Source organism: Zingiber officinale, chromosome 11B (assembly GCF_018446385.1).
Source record: "Zingiber officinale cultivar Zhangliang chromosome 11B, Zo_v1.1, whole genome shotgun sequence".
Classification (NCBI taxonomy): domain Eukaryota; kingdom Viridiplantae; phylum Streptophyta; class Magnoliopsida; order Zingiberales; family Zingiberaceae; genus Zingiber; species Zingiber officinale.
In genome coordinates, this window is record NC_056007.1 from 63,138,486 (window position 1) to 63,154,431 (window position 15,946).

At 37.0% G+C, this 15,946-nt stretch overlaps 1 protein-coding gene and 1 non-coding gene across 2 annotated transcripts; one reads left to right on the plus strand and one right to left on the minus strand.

Moving 5' to 3' along the window:
* Positions 1–5,422: 5,422 nt before the first annotated feature.
* On the minus strand, positions 5,423–9,910 carry LOC122033535 (zinc finger MYM-type protein 1-like). The gene is made up of 4 exons (XM_042592580.1): positions 9,697–9,910; positions 9,344–9,572; positions 8,664–8,737; positions 5,423–8,573 (listed from the first exon to the last, which is right to left on the minus strand). Exon 4 carries the CDS (start codon positions 7,540–7,542, stop codon positions 6,475–6,477), a length of 1,068 nt encoding a protein of 355 aa, XP_042448514.1. The 5' UTR covers positions 7,543–8,573; positions 8,664–8,737; positions 9,344–9,572; positions 9,697–9,910; the 3' UTR covers positions 5,423–6,474.
* Positions 9,911–12,046: 2,136 nt separating this feature from the next.
* On the plus strand, positions 12,047–12,118 carry TRNAD-GUC. Its single transcript has one exon. It is a non-coding gene; the product is annotated as a tRNA-Asp (tRNA).
* The last annotated feature ends 3,828 nt before the right edge of the window (positions 12,119–15,946 follow it).

Below are 15,946 nucleotides of genomic sequence, written 5' to 3' on the forward strand. Positions count from 1 at the left end.
CGCCACAATCTCTCTTGCAACAGCAAGATAGGAGTACAAAGATAAAGCAAGAAGTCAAGAACAATATGAATGTAAAAACACTAGTTTGCTTGCCTTCTCGTCGACTGGTGATGAAGCAACCACTTCACGTAGGGGTGTCAAAAATGAACCCGACCCGACGACCCAACCCGAATCGACCCGAAAAAAATCAGGTTCGGGTTGGACATTTTCGGGTTCGGGTCGGGTTCGGGTTGGAGGGTATTCGGGTTGAAGATTTTCGGGTTGGGTTCGGGTTGACCCGGGTTGACCCGGGTTGACCCAAATATAGGGTTTAGTGGGGTTTTTTTAGGGTTAAATCAAATTTTATTTTGAAAATTAAGATGTTTTATGTATATTAATATCAAGTTAGTATGATAATGATGAAATATTGAGATAAAAGTGAAGAATTATAGGGAAAATAACTCCAAAAAGTCATTTTGAATCGAATTTTCGGGTTACACGGGTTGGGTTCGGGTTGGGCGGGTTCGGGTTCGGGTTTAGGAGTTTCGGGTTGAATTCGGGTTCGGGTCGGGTTCGGGTTGGGTTATAAAAAAAAAAAAAAAATTTAACCCGACCCAACCCGACCCGACCCACCCGAATTGACACCCTTAACTTCACGGATGCCAACAACAGCAGCAACTGATCAGTTGGAGTCCAGCCGAGGGAAGTTCACACGAAGCTTCAGCAGTGGAGAACTCAACAAAGCTCAGATCGCAGGAGCAAGAAGAAGTCCACCTCTATAGAGGCCCTCCACCTCTTGATTTATATGAACCTGCGAAGAAGAAGACACAGACACAGAAATCTAGCCGTTGTGACTCAACGGCTAAACCTGGACCGATCTGATCGGTCAGGGGACCGATCAGGCCCTAGGCTGATCGGTCCCCAGATCGATCCCAACTCTCCAGAGAGTTGGTTGCGAGCCCTGATCGGTCTGTGGGATCAGGCCATAGGTGGATCGGTCCACGGATCGATTCCTCCTATTCCTTCTCCCAATCTGTTGTTACCGATCGGTCACCGGACCGATCGGATGACCCACGGTGAGAATCGATATCATCCACTGGATCGATCCCAGACCGATCCAGATACCCATAATACTGGATCGGTCAACAGACCGATCCAATTCCTATTTAAACCTAAAGCCTTCCCGATCTAGAGAACGAGCTATCGAGCCCTCTCGACCTAGGGAACGAGCTATCGAGCCCTCTCGACCCACGTCCGGTCGAACGAGCTACCGAGCCCTCTCGACTGGTCCGAGAACGAGCTACCGAGCCCCCTCCGACTTCCATGTCCGGTCCAGAACGAGCTACGAGCCTCTCGACCTAGTCCGAGCGAGCTACCGAGGCCCTCTCCAACTTGTGGCCGAACGAGCACCGAGCCCTCTCGACCTAGTCCGAGAATTAGCTAGCGAGCCCTCTCCGACCTAGTCCGGAGAACGAGCTCCGGCCATCTCCAACTTCCACGTCCGGTCCAGTGAACGAGCTACCAAGTCCTCTTCGACCTAGTCCGGAGAACGAGCTACCGAGCCCTCTCCGACTTCCACGTCCGGTCCGAGAACGAGCTACCGAGCCCTCTCCGACCTAGTCCGAGAACGAGCTACCGAGGCCCTCTCCAACTTCGTCCGGTCGCAGAACGAGCCACCGAGGCCCTCTGAGTCTAGTCCGAGAACTAGCTGAGCCCTCTTCGACTCCATCCACCCAGAACGAGCTACACCAGCCCTCTCGACCTAGTCAGAGAACGAGCTCACCGAGCCCTCTCCGACTCCATCCGACCCGGAGCGAGCTACGAGCCTCTCAGGCCTCCCATGCCAAGCTTCCATACTTGGACTTTTCCCGTGCCCAGCTCCTCGCTTGGACTTTTCCTAATCAGCTCGCTTGGACTTTTCCGTGCCAAGTCTCCATACTTGGACTTTTCCCGAATCAGGTCAACTCAAGTCGAGTCAACCAGGTCAACCTTGACCAAAGGTTGCACCCACAATCCCCTAAGTTCCTATTCTTGTCAAACATCAAAATATAACTTCTCCATTCTTGTCAAACATCAAAATATACCTCGAGTCAGGTCAACTTGAGTCGGATCACCCAGGTCAACCTTGACCTAAGGTTGCACCAACACATACCTCCTTTAGCTTGGAGAAGTCCTGCCGCTGCCAGGTCCCAAAACCCAAAAAGTCACATCGAGAAAACCAAAACACGAAATCCGAAACACGAGATATAAGACTTGTAAACCGTGCTCTGATACCAATAACTTGGTATCAGATAAATCTCGAAAATCTATAACACATAGCAAGTATCGTATACCTGCTCTAATACCACTATATTGTCACGCCCCGGGAAAGTCCCTGTTCGAAGAAATTTCGACAACACCTCCCCTGTACGGCTGACAATCCGAAACATTTCTACAGATACAGTATACATCAGCCATAGGCGGCTGGAACATACACACAATCACGCAGTTTATATGTAGATCTAACAACCCACTCGACTGTACCAAACCAAACACAGCGGAATACAGTAGAAAATCAAATACAAACCAAAATACAAGACTGCTAGCCGACTAGGCTTACACAACCAACAAATAATACAAAATACCACGTAACAACAACACTCTAGAAACAAAACCGGAGCACAAAGATAAATACACTGACACATAAAACAAATAAAATATATAAAGGGAAACTGTAAGTCTTCTGATGTGACGTGGGAACCGACAGACAGGATACTCTAAGCGACTCCATAAACAACCTGGTACCTGAAAAAGATAGTGTCCACGGGGGTGAGTTCAACAACTCAGCAGATACCAGTTGACATGTATAGTAAGCTATAATAGACAGTAATAACTATGGAGTACAATCTCTTGGACAAAAGCTGGAAATGCACAACAGAAAAGGCTGAAGAGAACTGTACTCACCAGGGCCTCCTATCAGAATAGTCAGGTCGTCAGACCGAGAGTGTCATAAATCCTGTATGCATGTCAAACATATGCATCCATTCAAATGCAGCATATAAATGCAACAAATACAATCAGTAAATGCATAAATGCATATGATGTCAATGACATGGTCATCCCTGACGTCAGTCAGCCATCTCATACACAATGGTGAGCCCGAGTGGGTAGGGCTGTGACAACCATGCACTCTGACGTCACTGCTCCTTATGAGTGACCGAGTGGACGGGATGTTGTCGGAGTACACCTATCCTCCTACCCCAAATCATAAATGGGGGAGTTCAATGCTCTCATCTCTCGGTATATGATGACGGGGAGGAATCTCTACCGGCTACCACGCTGCGTCACACTACCCATGAGCGGACCAACGGAGCCAAACAAAGTCCAACCGCCTGCCGGCTACCACGCTGCTACACTAAACCAGCGGAGTCAAACAGAGCAGAACTGTCTGCTGGCTACCACACTGAGTCACCAGATCAACGGAGCCAAACAGCAGAACTGCCACACACCTGCCTGATATACCACTAACCCATGAGTGGTGATGTGTGCAGATACATGTAACTGGCGATGTGCTCGATAATAATGGAGCAGACTATCGCACAGCATGCAATCATGCGAGATGATGCATGACACTGAACATCGCAATATCCTGAACAGCATAGCAATATCCATATATAAATATAAAATGTGTACCATAGGACAATAAACCAAATCAAAGGTACACAGATCAGATAAGGTATCAAAAACCTAGATCCTGAACATAATAAACACATGGTTGTATCACTACCTCTATAAGCATGTATAATCAGGTAGGTGCTAACATGCAGTGCATAATAAGTAAACAAAACAAGCATGTAACAGGTATCGGGTAGTGAGCAACCGAAGCAAAGATGAACATAATCATTACTAAGGGTTATAACCTACTAAACATATCAACGAGAGATTATCAAAGATAAGTCAAGGTACTCGCCTCAAATAGCATGTCCAATCCAGTCAAATCCAATGTCGAGATGCTCGTCTCGTATCAAAGTCCTGTAGTATATGGTATCCAGATTTAGCTAATTACATATAAATAAATTAGCTAAATCTAATCCTCGAAAAGCTAACATAAATCCAGATCCAATTATAAACCCTAATTGGATCATTTAACTCCTCAATCGATTTTAACTAATTCATACGAATTAGAACTTGCAATAAGCATAATCCATCACAACAACTTAATCTAAACTAATTCATAAGAACTCACCTAAATCCAAGATGGTCGCTGATGGCTCACGATCAAAGGGTTTCCCTGCCCAAAACAGAATGACCGGTGCTGTGGATCGCCAGTGAACAATGCTGGCCAAGCTACAAAGGCTGGTAGACAAACAACCATAACCTCCAACTATAAATTAAACTCGCATCACTACAAATCTGATATCATACTTCTTACCTTAGAATATAGCCAAAATAGAAAGCTTACAGCCTTTTAAACCTCCACCGACAGCTACCGAGAATCACCTATACATCCATAAAGTATACTCGGATCAGTCCAAGTCTTACCATTAAGCATCAAATTGTTGAAACTCAACACCTGGAATATCACTCACCTCTTCCTCTTCAGCAGATATCAAGTGCCATGGATCGGGCACAGTCAACAACGTGCTACTGATACGGTGGTAGCCGAAACCAACCTAGGTCGCTGTGGTGGTGTGCCATGGCAAAGAAGATCAACAACGACACTAGGGTACCAACTCAAAGGAAATCAGGAGAAAAGTAGGATCAGTGTAGCACCTGATTGGGAACCGTGGCCTGCTCCAGTGAGTAGGGAAATCGGCTGGAAGCTAGGGCACAGCCGAACTAGGAAGCTCGTGTGCCTGGCTTCCGGCGAGTGATCGCACCCAAGAACAAACTGACGACGACCGAATCAGATATGGGCAGTCGGTGCAGGTGAGGAGAAGTCCTTGCGCCGGTGCTCCACGCGGAGCATAGGTCGCTGGCACTGTGGTGGCGGCGGCAGTGATTAGGGCACGGGGAAATCGACGCAGTTTCCTCTCCAAGTGAGGGAATCGAAGGTGGGCGACGCGGGCAAGCTTGACCTCGTCTCGTTGCTGCAATCTTGACTTGAGCAGGGAGAGGGAAAGAAGACCTTGAGCACACGGCGAGAAGATGGCTAGGGCACGACAGGGGGAAAGAAATAGGGAAGGAGGAGAAGAAGAATTGACATCGATGGTTTGGGAAGAAGGAAACCGTCGGGTGCTTAGGGAAGAAGGCGACGTCGGGCTAGGGCACGACACCATAAGAGGGAAAAGAAAAAAAAATAAAAATTAAACTTTTCCTCTCTTAAATAGGGTAGCCTAAACAGGTTTTCCCATGACCCAATTTTATCCCCGTAAACCTGAGCCATACGAGCTCCTAAAAATTCCAGAAAAAATTCTAAAAATTTCAAAAAATTCCCTTATGGTGACTTGCCCATTTTCGGTATTTTATATTTATGGGCCCTTGGCGAAAAGAGAAAAAGAGGCCCTATAATTCTTTTTTTTACTTACACACAATTTGAATAGAGTTTAATAATAAAACTTAAAAAACAATATATTTTATTTAAAATATGACGAACTCCATACAAAATATATTTCTCAAGATTCTCCAAAAAATACAACACCATACAAAATATATTTCTCAAGTTTCTCCAAAAGTGCAGTCCCTACAAATACAAAAAGAAAACAAGTATCAAATAATCATTGAAAAAATCTAGATCTTTTAGCATTTTGAGAAGCAAAATCATCAATAAGGTCTTCCAAATCAAGTTTTTCTAACACCTCATTTTCAATGCATAAAATTGCCAAGCCATTTAATCTATCTTGAGACATAGTTGAACGCAAGTGAGATTTTATCAATTTTAGTTTAGAAAAACTTCTTTTTGCTGATGCTACAGTAATGGGTATAGTTAACAAAACTCTATAAGCAATGGAAATATTAGGAAAACAATACAAGACTTTTACAAACTCAAGAACTTCAAAAGCTGACTTTATTTCTGTTGGTAAATACATTTGTAACACTTGCAATTCAGAAAATAAATCATCAGCATCAATATCAGACTTGTCATTATATTTTAGAGCAACTTGAAGATTATTACAACACTCATACAATCTATTATCATTCATTAAAAGAAATTTTTTAGGATTGAATAGAAAACCAAAAATGTTTTCAAAGATTTCTATTTGTTCAAATCTAGTTTTTAAAGAGGAAATAGCAATATCAACGACAACAATAAAATAATTAATCCTAAAAGATTCTTCAGCAGATTGTGAAATCTCTTCATGATAATTTTCAGCGAATTGTTTCTTTCTATGAATTGTACGTTTTTGAGGAAAAATAGGATCAATTTCCATTTTAGATGCAATCTCTTTCGCTAATGTCATTGCAGATTGGAAACCTTCCTCCCTATATCTTTCAAAATAAGAAATCAATCCTCACAAAATCTTTATTGCAATATCAATTTGCATATCTTTAGATTGCAACTTTTTACTAATCAATTCAATTTTTTTTCAAAATGTTATGCCATATAATCATGCCCAACAAAAATTCAAAACTTTCAAGTTCATGTGTTACTAAAGATTCAGCCTCACTCCTAGTCTTAGCACCTTCACTAACTTTTGATAATTCATATAAAGCTTCTCTTATCTCATTTGGCTGAGTTATTATGGCTGTGATACTATTAACATGACTTTCCCATCTTGTTGTTGACAATGACTTTAGAGTTAATTGATTAACATGATCTTGTAAAATCTTCCACCTTTTTGTAGAACTAGCAAATAAAGTATACATGCGTTGCACAACTCCAAAAAATGACACAGCCTTAACACAAGAATTTGCCATATCACAAATTGTTAAATTAAGAGAATGACAAGCACATGGCATATAAAATGCTTTTGGATTTATTTCAAGAAATTTCTTTTGTACACCTTTATTTTTACCTTTCATATTAGAACCTTTATCATAACCTTGCCCCCTCACATTATCAATATCAAGTCCAAGGGTTTCTAAAACAAATTGTACTTCATTAAAAAGTGATAATCCAGATGTATCATCCACTTTTAAAAACTCTATAAAATACTCATTTACCTTTATAGGACAAGCTAAGACATCCATACATCGAATTATCAAAGTCATTTGCTCATGGTGGCTTGCATCTGAAGTACAATCAAGTATCACTAAAAAATATTTTGCCTCTTTTATTTTTTCAATTATAGTACTTCTGACTTTAGAACCTAATATAAAAATCAACTCATTTTGAATCTTATGACTATGGTAATGATAATGAATCTCATTATTTTGAATGCGTCTAAAATGCTCTTGTATTACCAAATCAAATTCTGCAATTAATTCAAGTAGCCCCAAAAAGTTACCATTACTACTTTGGTAAATTTTTTCATTATCCCCACGAAAAGCCAAATTACGTTTAGCAAGATATTTCACAACAGAAATAATCCTAGCTAAAACAAGTTTCCAATGTTCTTTCTCTTTCTTAATTTGCACTTGGATCTCTTTGTCAATTGTTTCATTCTTTTTCAATCTAATTTCCAAATCAATCCAAGTTCTCATGTTAGTAATATGCTCAATACCATTCTCATGTTATCTAAGTCTATCACTTAAACGTTTCCAATCATTCAAACCTTCAATTGCCAACAAACTTTTATTTTTCACTGATTTAAACAATTTGCAACAAAAACAATATACTTTGTTTGCATCTTTTGAGTATACAAGCCATTTTCTATCTTGATTCTCTCCATTTGGTAATTTTCTTGTGTAATAAGAATATGAAAAATGTCTTGAAAACTCATCTATAGTAAACTTAAGATTACTTTCTCTTATAGGACCTTTCTCTACCAAAAGATCTCTTGTTTTATTATCAATGTTATCCCAAGATCTTGGATCATATATATCCAAAACATGATCAGTTTTCTCTAACTCATTTTCATTCTCAATTATATTACCAACTTCTACATTCAAATCATTATCATCATTTTCTTTCAATTCTTCTTGCTCATTCATTGCATGATTATTGTCATCATTTTCTATCAATTCTTTCTGCTCATTGATTGTATGATTATTAAGTTCTTCTTGATTACTCAGTTGTTGCTCATTTGTTACATAATCATTTAGTTTTTCTTGATTACTTAGTTGTTGCTCATCTATTGCATAATCATTTAGTTCTTGATTTTCTTCTTGTAATTCATCAACTGAATCTTCAATTGAAGAGCTATTTTTAAAAAATTTATGAAGAGCACCTTTCTGAGTTTTAATAATCTCTTCTACTCTTTTTCTTTTGTTTCTTTTCTGACTCCCAGATAGATATTTCTTTGAAAACATGCTTGTAATACAAATTTTAAGTGTAAAAATAAAACATACAAAACTAGAAACAAAGCTAGCAAGTAGCAACGAAATAAAGACAAGTAGTGAAAATAATAGTAAAAGAGCAATAAAACCTGGTTTATGCTTGAATCAATCGATAGATGTCAGTTTTGCAATAATTTCCAGCTGAACAACAGATCTAAGGCAAAGATCACTGCGAGATGGAACTCGTAACACGACAACAATTTTACTCTTCGAGCATAAATCCAAACACTTCTTCCCTAGAGGAACTCAAACATGAGTCACTGACTCGACCATCTAGAAACCAAAGTCAAAAGCTATAAAAGGGAGAAAGAAAATCAGTAAATCACCTCCACTGTGGCTGAAAATTCCCAAAAATGGCCTCTAAATCCTGTTGACACGATCACTGATCAGATCAGGTTCACTGCAAGCACCTTTTACTGAGTATGATAGTGCTTAAAATAATTGAAATTACAAGAGTGAAACAGATGTTAGAAGTCGCAGTAACCAAAAAAACACTCAGTCATTTTATTATAAGATCAGGTACACTGCATGATATAACACCAAGACAAAGGGATTACAAGGGATTAGTGTCGTTTTTAAAAAGGTCTCAACTCTCAACCAAGACAAACTCGGAAATAGACTCATGCCTAAAATACCCATTTCTCCCAAAATAAGACCATTAGCTAATAAGGAGGATGGATTTAATGAGCCATCACTTCCACTTTTCGACTGACAGTTGAACAAAGAATTTTTGTGCCCCAAACTAATTTTACTCGGATTAATGTTTGTCGGAAAAAGTTAGATATCAAAAATCATGATGCAAGAACTTGCAAAAGGAAAAAAGAGTGTATTCTTGAGATAGGTTCTAACTGTGACAAGTATGCAAATTCTAAGAAAAATCACACTCTAGGCGTTCCTTTTCTTGTATGAATCTGAGGATAAGATATGACGTTCAGAATCAAGATACTAGAACTAAAATCATATGCAATCATAAACTACTTTGACCAGATTGCAAAGCAATTTTTACCTACTACGATGAGTCAGGTGAGATTGGAATTTGATTGCAAATCTTGTTGGCACGATCACTGATCAGATTCAAAAGCTGACGGCCTTTACTTTTCAAGCGCAAATTCATAATTCAAGCTGATTTTTCTCAGATGAAATTGTGCTCGGTAACTCTCCTCCTTCAAAATCGACAGTTTTCTTGATCAAGAAGATCTCCGACTCCTACAGGCTACAAACTGCAGCGTGTGGACCTGCAGTTGCGAGGATAAAATCACATGACTATGATCGATCAAGAAAACAGAAAGAAAATTTTTGCAAAACAATAGTGTAAAAAGGATAAAAGAAAAAAAAAGAAGACAAAACGAGAGACAGTACCGGAACCAGAGCTTCCTTCGTTTTTTTTCAAAGTAAAAAAAAACGAAGGTGTTAGGTGTGCTGCTTCAAAGGTTCAAGCAATAAAGCAATGATCGATTTCTGATATCTACAAGAGTCAGCACCTTTATTGCTGCTTAAAGGTTCAAGCAAGGATCAAAGTTGCTGCTTCAAACGTTCAAAGCAAGGATCGAAGGTGTTAGGTGTGCTGCTTCAAAGGTTCAAAGCATGGATGAAAAGATACTGCTTCAATGGTTTAAAGTAAAAAACGTTCAATCTTACTGTACTGCCTTGGAAAGGAAAATTTGTCTTGGAAAAGAAACATGCTACCCATTTGACCATTCCTTTTTTTCTTTCATTTTTTTTAAAAATATTTTCTTAAATTTTAATAACATATATTCAACGTTTATTAAAAAGATTCTAACTATATATATAATTTAATCTTTTTAACATTTATTAACACAAGCTAATAAAATATAATTTTTTAATTTTTATTAAACTATAATATATATATATATATATCGAATTTGGGGCCTCAAAAATCGAAAGCTTTGAGTCAGAGCTCTCGATGATATGCCGGCCCTGAATAAGAAAAGGGGATCCGAACTAAATCAAATACACTTGAAACTTTAAGTGAATCTATTTTGACCGAGTCAAAAAAAAAAAAAAAATTTGTCATGCAGAGTCGTTGTTGACTAAGTCAAGATCATGCCAGACGGAATTTTTATTGACCGAGTTAAAGGACATACCATTTAAGCCTTTATTCACCTCCACGTCAATCCCATATGGATCTATGTAATGTCTAGGCAAGACTTAGTGGCACATTTGTCATGTATTTAAGTATCATGTATAATTTTAAATATGTAATTATTTGATAATTATATAATTAAAATTATAAAAAATAAAATATAACATAATATTATTTAACTCAACTTATATAATACAATAATAATTTATTTGTTTATAAATTTTAATATATAACATAATTTAATATTTTATTATATTATCCTCGGTTATAAAATCAATAATATATTTTTTAGTATTTTTTTCAACTGTTTTATATATATATATATATATATATATATATATATATATATATATATATATATATATATATATATATATATAATTTTTATAATTTAAAATAAAATTTTTATTATAAAAATTTAAAAGTTTTTTTTATCCCAAAGTGTAAATATCATAGAATATTTTTTGCTACAAAATTTTATAAATTCAGGTATAAAAAAACATCATTTTTTTTAAATTTTCTGATTCAAAATTACACATGAATTATTACTCGAAAATCATTAATTATCTAAATTAAATAGGATTTTAGTTGATATGGATAACTAAAATTATTAAAAATAATCTCTAATTAATACACCGTAAGAGCTGTATTAATTAGAGTCAAATGTGTGAATTATAGAAAGAGATTAAAGAAAATATTTATAAATATAATAAAAAAATTAAATTATATATACTACCGAAGTTTTGTATATAAGTTAATGATGGAGCAAGATTTTTATTCGATCTACCATCAAACTAAGTTAAAACAGCACAATTTGATGACTAATATAAATATATAATCAATGTTTCATATTTTTTTTTTTTATGTCAGCGTATGAATTTTTTGCAAGTGATAAATAAGCAATAGTCTTAATTATACTAAAATGTTTATTTGGTTTAATTGTAAATGCGATACAATTAGATTCTTATCAATGCGAAGAGAATTAAAGACCGGATCCCATCATTCATCTCTTGTAGGAGATGATCCATGATGTAATTGTAGTTTTGATTTGGTCACAATTGATTGCGATTTCTTTTTGAGTTCATCTTTCCATCCAAATTATAGTTTGAGTCGGGATAGACGGTTTGAAGTCGACCGGAGGCCTCCTCCGCTCAACAGTCTGCCCGCCCGCCCATCTCCGGTGGCCTTTGGATAACCTCCCACCTTGATCTAAACTATAACCTAGATAAGAAAATGAATCTAAAGAAGAATTACAATTAATTATGATCTCAATTAAATTATAATTATCTCCCGATTAAAAAAAATATGGATAAAAAATCCGGATATCATATAATTAAATTCTATCAGGATATGATTTGAAGGGATTTAGCCTCATTGTTTCCCCGAACAAGAAATATTCTTATTTAATATAGTGATTACAAAATTAAAGATAGAAGATTTCTTATAGAGTTAGATTTTCCTCTTAAAATTGAACATGAAGCGTTGTCATTCGTTTGACCGTAGTTACCTTACTTAAAGTTGGAACCCATTCACTTTTGCCTTTGGTTTATGATCCCTTATAAAATATTATAATAAGGATTAAATAACTAACGGCATAGCAACAAAGTCGTTGTAGTATAGTGGTGAGTATCCCCGCCTGTCACGCGGGAGACCCGGGTTCGATCCCCGGCAACGGCGGAACTTTTTCAAATTTTAATCTTAATTTTTTTTAATATATAAAACTTCAATAAAATAGAATATCTGAAATATCTTTAAATTACTCGTCTCGTACGCGTTTAAACCCTAAATGCATAGCTGGAAGAAGACGACTGATTTCATGCGACAAATCCAAGAACAGAAACTTGTTCGGACCGAATAAAGCTCAAAAGGATAGTTGTTTAAGGTTCCTAAATCCATAATTTCAAAATAATTTGAAAGATTATAAAATTCGGAAACCTTAAAGCCTCAAATCTTTCGTAGCTTGAATCGGAACTACATTAAATCAGCCATTTTTCTCTAGTGATAGTTGAAATGTGTGTTTCTCTTTATTGTACAAAATTATTAATCTTAGGACCTTATGTATTGTTGAATGATCCTCGTCGAATGATCTTCTTTATGTACGCTTGTTGTGTGACCGAAACAATATCGAGTAACCAACATCCCTATAAATACAATATAACTGAGATTTAAATCATAAATATCTAAATGATAATTTAATATTTTTGCGTCACACCATAGATCCACGGGCATTCATAGAGTTCAAAGCTTTAATTTGTTCACGATGAAATAGACATTTGTGAAATATTCACCTTAGGAGTCGATTCCACGCCCTTTGAAAGGGAATAAATCATGATAGCTTATTTAACTTCAATTTGTTAGCAGACGTTTGCAGCAGTGAGAAAATTTTAATTTATAATTCTGCATATTGTTTTTATTAATGTTTAAATAGTTAATTTAGTTTTTAGATAATTTTATTAGAAAGGATAAGTGCATCCTCAATATAAAATAAAAGTTAGGAAAAAAAAAACAAAAATTCTCCAACATGGTTAAATTTTTATTTAAACTCTAAATCTCTATGGTCGTTGTCTCCACACCTCTAAGCAGTCTAGTCCATCTTAAAATCTCTACCAGAATTATATTTTATTACGCCTCACAGTCGCATGTTCAATTAGTATCTCCTATAATCGTCTCGTCTCTCTCGACATCCGCATTCTAAAACTCATTGAATATTTGTTGCTATTTCGTTGGCGATCACATAAGCAAGGAAAAGTGATAAAAAACAAAGAAATTTTCCTGCCACTTCCATGTTGATTGTGAGAGATATGTCCCATTATCAAAACTATCTACTTACCCTACGTATACTCCATAATATATCACGTCCGTCCTCTCAGATGGGTCTAGTGACTAGCACATGAGGTACTGCCACCATAAGGTCTGAGGTTCGAATCTCGATAAAGTCAAGGTAAATGCCTCCCTTATGTGTTAGTCACTATTCCAAAGGTTAGTAGCCGCTCGTGATTTACCTCCTCCGTGTTGGCCCTGGGACGGGTTGGCGGGGACGTTGGGGACGAGCGTATTCGCCTTTTGCCGTCATAATATATCACGTCCGTCCAAAAAAAAAAAAGTTGCTTTCTTTTCCTGCAAGAGAACATCTAAACTTGAGAGGAGGATTTGGTTCGTCCATTGGAAGGGTTGTTCGATTTTTGTAATCGTCCTCCAGACGACAATCACGAAGAATAACATCAACAAAGAATCATTGTAAGTGTTTACAGTTTTATATTTTTTATACATTTGATTCAACAATGGTATCATATATGATGTTTTAAATTCATGAAAATCCCTCCGTGTTGAAATTCTTCTACGCACAATTTTACGGTCGAAATTCGATCAAAGAATCAGATGCCTCAAGGCACCTGTTCAATGGTGGAGGTTGTTAGAAGATGAAGAGCAAAAACTAAAAAACTATAACACTCAAAATGAGAGGAAACTATTTCTTCATATTTTCTTCATGTCTAAATTGTTAAATCTATAGGGTATTTATAGGGTATACCCAAGATGTATCTACATAAATACATGAACCAATATTAAATGATATACATGCATCATCCAAAGAGTCATTCATGAATCCTCCAAAAGACCTCTAATATTCATGCACACAATATTAAATACTTAATTAATCTAGTTTATAATTTCAACATCCTCTCTTAAACTAGATTTATTACTCCAATTAAAAAATGTAGCTTCTTGAAATCATCAAATTTCAACGGTTTCGTGAAGATATCGGCAACTTGATCTTGTGACTTCACGTATTCAAGCTTCACTTCTTCCTTCGATATACAATCTCGAATAAAATGATACCTTGTATCAATATGCTTGCTTCTTTCATGAAGCACCGGATTCTTGGCCAATGCAATTGCAGATTTATTATCAACATAAATCTCCGTTGGATCTTCTTGTGACAGATTCAATTCTTTCAACAAACTCCTTAGCCAAATAGCATGGCAAACACAAGAAGTAGCAGCTACATACTCCGCCTCACAAGTAGAAAGAGTCACAATAGGTTGCTTCTTAGAATTCCAAGTAAAAGCTGAATTTCCCATAAAGAAAACAAACCCAGTAGTACTTTTTCGACTATCAATATCACCGGCCCAATCACTATCACAATAGCCAACAAGCATAAAGTTGTCCGAGAAAGCATACAAGATACCATAATTAATTGTACCTTTGATGTAGCGAAGAATTCTTTTGGCAATTTTCAAATGTGAAGTAGTAGGAGCTTCCATGTAACGACTCACAAGTCCAACGCCAAAAAGAATATCCGGTCTAGTACAGGTTAAATACCTCAAGCTTCCAACAAGACTCTTGAATAAAGTTGGATCAACTTTTTCACCATCTTGATTCTTGTGTGGCTTGATTCCACACTCCACGGGTGTCCCGACCAGCTTACAATTATTCATATCAAATTTCTTGAGAATTTCTTTAGCATATCTTTCTTGAGAAATAAATATGCCATCATCTCATTGCTTCACTTCAATCCCAAGATAGTAGGACATTATGCCAATATCCGTCATCACAAACTCCTTTGTCATAGCTCTCTTGAAATCTTCAAACATCTTTGGATTGTTTCCTGTAAAAATTAAGTCATCCACACGAGGGGCATGTTCATGTGGACACTTGATAAAACCATTTGCTTGAAAATATTTATCAATTCTGCTATTCCAAGCACGAGGGGCTTGCTTCAAGCCATAGAGAGCCTTCTTCAATTTTAGCACTTTATTTTCTTCGTTAGGCACTACATAACCCAAAGGTTGATCAATATAGACTTCTTTCTCCAAGTCTCCATTCAAAAATACGGATTTGACATCCATTTGATGGATTCTCCAACAGTTTTGAGCTGCAATAGAAATGATCAACCGAATTGTTTCAAGACGAGCAACAGGTGCAAATACCTCATCATAGTCAATTTCGACCTTTTGCTTGTACCCCTTGGCAACCAATCTTGCTTTGTATTTTTCAACCTCGCCTTGCGCATTTCTCTTTATTTTGTACACCCACTTCACACCAATTGTGTTCTTTCCATTCGGTAATGATACTAGCTCCCATGTATCATTCTTTGTAATTGCCTTGATTTCTTCATTCATGGCATTTCTCCAATTTTTATCATGAGCGGCATCATCATAACTTATAGGCTCAGTTTCTTCTAGTAAGCAAAATTGAGTAAAATCACCAACATTTACCTCTTCAGTGGCATCATAAATGTCACTCAAACTTCTGAATCTTTGAGGCCCTTCACTTGAGCTTGCTTCATTTGTTTGTGAATCTTGTGGCGGTGGTGTTGGTGGTGGAGTATTAGGTGGTGCCATGCCTTCTTCCCCCTCATCATCGTCAAGGAAAGAACTATATCCCCTCTCTTTCTTTGTAGTACTCCACTCCCAAACACCTGTTTCATCGAACTCCACATCTCTGCTTATGACAATCTTCCCATTGCTTGGATTATACAACTTGTACCCTTTAGAGCTTTGATCA